Source organism: Periplaneta americana, chromosome 14, assembly GCF_040183065.1.
Source record: "Periplaneta americana isolate PAMFEO1 chromosome 14, P.americana_PAMFEO1_priV1, whole genome shotgun sequence".
NCBI lineage: Eukaryota > Metazoa > Arthropoda > Insecta > Blattodea > Blattidae > Periplaneta > Periplaneta americana.
Window position 1 is genome coordinate 152,265,452 of NC_091130.1, and position 7,196 is coordinate 152,272,647.

A 7,196-nucleotide genomic window follows, 5' to 3' on the forward strand; every position below is an offset into this window, starting at 1 on the left:
CAATTTGCCAATTATAGCTACGCCTACATTTTGCGTTTTTGGCTGTGATGTCTGTACTTGGCTCTTTTTTATTTGTTTTTATTTTGTATTTTTTCATTTATATCTGTATCTTTCTTTTTTGTTTAGGTTGTATTTATTTGTTTTTTTTTTCCTTCCCTTTTCCAGTTTTAATTTGTAATTACACTTGTATCTGTTTTACCTCTTTTTTTCGTGTTGTATGCAATATGTTTTCTTATCTGTACTGTCTATTGTAAATGGGGCTTTGCCATGTTATGGACATAAATAGATAAATAAATAAATATGTACATATGTATCGTTGAAAGACTGTGATAAACCGTATCGGACTAAATGTTGAATTGTGTGCGTTAATACAAGATTTTCATTCAATTTACTTGTCCATATCGAATTGTGCTGTAAAATATGAGCTATTCAAACACTTTAATTTGTTTTTGCACAGAACTGCGTATGAAATGCCTCTCTACAACCAACCCGTTCGTCTGCAGAAGCTGTCACTAGAGAGCTTCGCCAAGTACCTGTCAGATATTTGTGTCCGCCTTGTGAATTCTGGCCGTTCTTCTTCAGCATCGTCAGAGGAGGAGGCGCTTGCGACATGCCGACGTTTAAGGTGTATAATCCATGACAGTATACCGTACAGTATGGCCAACTACATCACTTCAGAAATCCTCAAACATTTGGACAGTCGCTACCATGACATCCGCGGTTGCATCAATTTCTTTCCGTGCAAGAATATCCTTCAGCATTTCGTCAAAGCAGTGCTACACCCCCAGGTTACAGAACTCGATATCACTGGCGAGTGGAAGTACATATCGAATGTTGTTCTAAATCAAATGGAAACATTCTCCCAGCTCAGAGTTTTGAGATTTTGTGTCAGAAATGAACAAAGTTACAGAAAAATTAGCCGCCACGATTCATTCAAACATTTCCTCCCTAAGTGTTTGTGTTACTTGAAGAACTTGAAGTGTTTTATTCTGCCTAAATACTGTAGTGATGAAATAATTAGTGTTCTCTCCAGAACTGCAACTGGATTAACACAACTTAACGTGAGTGGATCGAGTGGTGTTACAGACATGAGCATTGATATCATTTTGAATTTCCCACATCTGGAAAGTCTGGATGTTTCCAAGACAGGAATGTCTGTGAGTGGTTACAAATATTTAGTGGATGCTTTCGGAAAACGGTATGATCTCCAAGAATTTGGTTTGAGTTTCTTGAACTCGACGCAAATCAGGTCACTTGCTCATTGTTTCCCAAGTCTACGTCGTCTGAGCTTAAATGTGGAATATTCTGTGAGGCTGTATTTGAACGATACTCTACAGCTGCTCAAAGGACTAGAGGAGCTTAAAGTTTCTGGATGCAAATCGATATCTATGCCGTCTTTCGAAACTTTGAAGGTATTGGAACTCGATGTGTACGATATAGATGTGCAACATTTGCCAGCAAACTGTCCTCGCCTGGAGAAGTTGAACATCAAGACGGTATTTTTGAAGTGCTCACAGTTGACAAGTTCATTTAAATACCTTTATAGTCTCAGTATATGGACTGTTCATTCTCATTCAGTCCACACTCTCTTGTCTGCTGCCCCGAATCTTGTGACTTTGCAATTATTTACAACACTGACTTTTTACAGTGACATTTCTGTTCTCAAGCTCCTCAGTGAATCGCTTAACCTTTTGGAGAATTTGTTTATAGGCTCACTGACTGGATTCATACATCCTGAAACTTTATCGGTCATCACGCGCAGTTGTACGAAATTGACAACTTTTTATGTGTTCGGTGGGGCTTACGAGGAAATGAAAAGTCGTTACAGGGACTGCGCGGGGGTGCAGATTGATCCATTTAATTGTTGGTCACTGCATATACAGTAATTCAACCAGTGCTAAGTTAAACACACATCTATGGCTGCCCACTATGATGCAGAATTCAAAACAAACATTAACCTAAAAATAAAGTGCAAATGATTAGCGCAGAGAATACGAAATAAAATTCAACTTTGTTCCATGATATTTGAAATTGTGATTGTGAATTAGTTTCTGAGCCGAGATGTAGATTTTGGGTTTCGTAATTGATTAAAATATATTCGTATCGTTTTGGGATGAGTAACTTTTTCACAAGATTCACTTCTTCATCTTAGATCACTGTAACTAGCGAACTGAACTGAGACCCTACCAAAGCAACTACAAATGCGAGCCTTCTAAGTTAGATACGAACAACTATAAATTCGAACCTTCTAAGCTAGGTACGACCTTCGATTTAAATTAAACTACCAAAACAACTATGCATACCAACGTTCTACGCCAGGTACGATCAACTACACATTGAAACCTTCTCAGCTAGGTACGACATTTGATATATGTATAATTATTTAAATTAAACTGCCAAAGCAACTATACATACCAACCCTCTACGCTAGGTACGAGCAACTACAAATTGGAACCTTCTCAGCTAGGTACGACATTTGATATATAATGATTTAAATTAAACTACCAAAGCAACTATACATACCAACTGAATGAATAAATTTATTGGAAATCTTATATTCATATTTTGTATGATAATAGAATGCAATTCTATAGGAGTAAATTTATTACTAAAGCTTAAAGAAGTTTAATCTTTATTTATAGCTTTGAAGGATATTAGTTTAAAATTAACTTAAAGCCTTTAAAAGATACTTATCATTACGCTACGCTAGATACCATCAAGTACACATTGAAATCTTCTCTCTTTGATATACAATGATTTAAATTAAACTTCCAAAGCAACTATACATACCAACCTTCTACGCTAAGTACGAGTAACTATATATTGGGACCTTCTCAGCTAGGTACAACATTTGATATGCAATGATTTAAACTAAATTACCAAAGCAAGTATACATAGCAATCTTCTACACTAGGTACGAGCAACTACACATTGGGACCTTCTAAGCTAGGTACGACATTTGATACAAGTTGCAATTATTTAAATTTAACTACCAAAGTAACTATACATACGAACTTTCTAAGCTAGGTATGAGCAGCTATACATTGGAACCTTCTAAGCTAGGTATAAAATTTGATATACAATTATTTAAATTAAACTACCAAATCAACTATACATATGAACCTTTTAAGCTAGGTACGGGCAACTATACATTGGAAATTTCATAGCTATGTACGACATTTGATGAATCCTATAGATTAAAAATCCTCTATATCCAATTTCACAAATTAAAGAGTTTTGGCAATAAGTGGGAAAATAGAGGAAATTTCAACCCAACAATAACTTTTAACAAACCTTTTGCTTCAAATTTAGTGGGTTTTTGAATTCAAACTATATAAATCACTAGAAATCATTCGTAGCAAGCTTACGTGGGCATAACTCAATTCTTAACAAAATGGTATTTAGGGGGTTTTGAATCTAGAGGATTCTGATATACAATGATTTAAATTAAACTAACAAAGCAACTATTACATACAAAGCTTCTAAGCTAGGTACGACATTTGATATAGAAAAAATGAAATCAAATGATATTTTTCACCATGCTTGCCACCATTTGGTTACATTTAGTGACAATATGTGACGAATAGAAATATTTAAGTACACAATACATATGTGCAGTCGTATTTAATGAATGAAACCTGATGATGTCAAAAAATGGCGAAAACTTTCGTTTAGTTTAAATCATTGCATGTTAATAGAACTGTAAGTTTACGTACTTTATTTAGATAAATCATTAAGATTGCAAGTTTCCCACAAAATCATTGCTCAATTGAAGACCTCCCCGGAAAAAGGGTATAACATCAAATTCATTAAATATGTGACTTACGAGTGAAAATTAATTTTCAAGCATTCATTTGTAAAAAGTAAATGACTGCATGCAATAGCTAAATAAACTTGTATCTTTGATTAGTTAAATGGTTCTGCTAATAGGCCTAGAGAATTATGCTTCTGAAATTATTTTCCTTTCCTCTGAAACGTTCGTTACACCCTTATTCTGGGGAGATCTTCATATTGTTATAGGAGTTATCGAATTCAAGATCTTCATTATGAATTATTGTGAAATAGGTGCGACATATTGCCGACGATAAATCTGTTAGCAGTTTTTTAACCTTGAAGAAATTATATTTCAATATAGAATGACATGCTAAAAAAAGTCGACACTTTTAAGTTCATCTCATCCTTATGAAATGTTTTATTATAAAAACATTGTGATTATGTCTAGATCTTCCCAATAGCAGCAGAATTTGCCTTTCGATCAAGGATCGTGTTACTTCTGTAGCTCTCTCTGTATGAGAGAAAGTGTGTATCTGTTTATTTCAAAGTACTGGTCTATTACACCATGTTTGTTTAATTTGTTTAATACTATGCCATAGATCTCAAAGTAATTGTGATATTATGTAATACTTACTTACTTATGGCTTTTGAGGAACCCAGAGGTTCATTGCCGCTCTCACATAAGCCAGCCATCGATCCCTATCCTGAGCAAGATTAATCCAGTCTCTACCATCATATCCCACTTCTCTCAAATATATTTTAATATTATCCTCCCATCTACGTTTCGACCTTCACAAAGATATTTTTCCATCCGTTCTCCCAACTAAAACGCTATATGCATTTCTGGATTAGCTCATACGTGCTACATGCTCTGCCCATATCAAACGTCTGGATTTAATGTTTCTAATTATGTTGGGTGAAGAATACAATGCGAGAAGTTGTGCGTTTTGTAACTTTCTCAATTCTCCTGTAACTTCATCCCTTTTAGCCCCAAATATTTTTCTAAGCATCTTATTCTCAAACACCCTTAACCTCTGCTCCTCTCTCAAAGTGAGAGTGATATTATGTAATACTTTAAATTATTTATTGTTTTAATGTTTTTGTCACAGTTTGTGAAATATTTTTGTATGTTATTTATTGTAATACGCTAAAGTTTACTTTGAGATTATGTATAATATCGTATTTGTATTTATTACTTAACAAATATGTAAAATACGAGTTTTCTTTTAATAAATACTTTGAAATAAAACTGAGAGTCATTGACGATAATGTTAGTCTTTTCTTGTCATTTATGAATATTTGAAATTCCTGTTTCCTGCAGCATATAATAAAATTAAAATTTCAATGTACGGTATCCCATATTTCAGACAAGTTCTTATCGAATATCTTTGGGATGTGTTACTGCAAATGATTAAAGCAAAGATAAAGGGGATAACTAAGTGTACGGTGTTACATTTTTCACAAGAAAATTAATTTATTCAGCTGAAACATTAATGCACATAAACTCTGCATTTATGAATGGTTTTAAAATTGTTTGAACATAAATTTATTGATACAAGAAAGAGAGACTCAAGACCTGAGGAGAATTCCATTATGTTTACTTGGATGAAACGCCACTGCATTAAAATAGTACATTATGCAACGAGCCTATAATGATAGTAATTAAGAAGCGAGTATGGATGTTTATGAAACGAGCGCTTGCGCTCGTTTCATAATTTTCATACGAGCTTCTTAATTACCATTATAGGCGAGTTTCATACGACTTTTTATGCTCGACCATATTTCTAACTTGACATTACAGTATTCAGATGTATACATTTTATTTGTATCTGACAAGATCGGAAGTGACCTTGTTCTAGGTCGTGAATTGTGAGATGTGCGCAGACGCGAAAGTATTGATTTTTTCCGAGGAACAATAATATCATTGACCTTGTGTAATCCGTTAAACTTGGTATAACTTTGATTATTGAATTTCACATTGAAAAACGAGATGACAAATTGAATTTATTTGAATATTATTTACAATTAACGCTAATTATTATAGTAACAGAACATAACCTTCTGCTACAGTATTGGATTTCCAGCCTTCGTGACTTTTCGCTAATTCTCTTTCGATTGCATATCCGAGAATAATCGATACTTGCGGTTTTATAACGGTACAAAGCTGACTCGTTATTGGCTGAACACCTGTAAGCAGAGTTGTCATTGGCTGAAAACACCTGAACTTTAATGAGTAGGTGTACTTTAATGACATGCATTAAAGGACTGCTACCAGGTGTATAATTACTACATTTCGGCATGGTCGAGCATAAAAATAATAAACAAATCCGGAACTAGTAGTTTCACTGTGCCGCCTACTTTGCATGTAGGAAGCTGAAAGCTTAACATTTTCTTCCATCTGGGCTCTAGGGGAGAGTAGGGTAGTATCGGACATCGGGTAATATCGGACAGTGCGTTTCTTTCATCTACCACCAGATGGTAGTACCTGAATAACACGGTTACATTTCTGTATGCGACGTCACAGAAACATAAGAAGTACAAATACAGTAAATTCTCTGTGATCCGTTGCTATGTCCTCCGTCCGCTTCGTCGTCCGGCATTCACGTGATTTCATAGGCCACGCCTTACTGCAAGACGGTACGGAAATTAGTTAACTATCCCTCCATCGTCTGCATAATTGATATGAGTAAATATGATAAGAAAATATTTGTGAACATTTGAATAATACAGTAATTGAATCACCGATTACAATAGTTACAATCAGTAGACTATATTTTTAAATTTATTCCAATTAACATCAAGGGAAGCTAATACAGTCACACGTTCTTTTTGGATTTTGAAACCAGACGCAGTTTTGTATGATGTATATTCTAAAGTTTCTTTTCGGTGAACATTTGATATTTAAACCGGTTTCGTCACAATTGTACAGGGACATCACTTTATTTTTACCAACATTTTTAACATTAACCTGGCTATACTCGGAAACACTGTTGCCCCCTTCCATTACAGGAGTTTGATATTACTAGTGCAATATGTAAACAAATCATTTTACTAGGTATAGGAGGAGAGAAAAGTAGTGTATCCATTTATGTTGTAGGGAAATACGATATTACGATTTTCAGTTTGATCATCACTTTTACGGAATTTATCAAAATACAATAGAGTAGTAACATTTTTTTTTCAAAAACTCAACTTTTTAGGCGGCTATGTTCGTTATGTAATGTCTACTTTATTTAGCATATTAATTATTGATGTTAACATACAATATAGAGAGTGCATTTAAATTGAGGGGCTCATAAGTAAAGGGCTGTAAGTGCACTTGTTACTTTTGAGAAAATGGGGTTTACATATTAAAGCTTTCGTAAAACCGGTGAAATTTTTATTTAAATTTTAATGTGTGATGCGATTAAAATATTCCTTAC

The 7,196-nt window shown here is 34.2% G+C and overlaps 1 protein-coding gene across 2 annotated transcripts in view; it reads left to right on the forward strand.

The window, feature by feature from the left end:
• Window positions 1-5,018, forward strand: part of LOC138713867 (uncharacterized) — a 21,001-nt gene extending 15,983 nt beyond the window's left edge. For both annotated transcript variants that reach the window (XM_069846333.1, XM_069846331.1), the window contains exon 2: window positions 458-5,018. In XM_069846333.1, coding sequence (XP_069702434.1) covers window positions 471-1,886 — 1,416 coding nt within the window. In that variant the 5' untranslated portion in view covers window positions 458-470 and the 3' untranslated portion in view covers window positions 1,887-5,018. The remainder of the gene's footprint in view (window positions 1-457) is intronic.
• The last annotated feature ends 2,178 nt before the right edge of the window (window positions 5,019-7,196 follow it).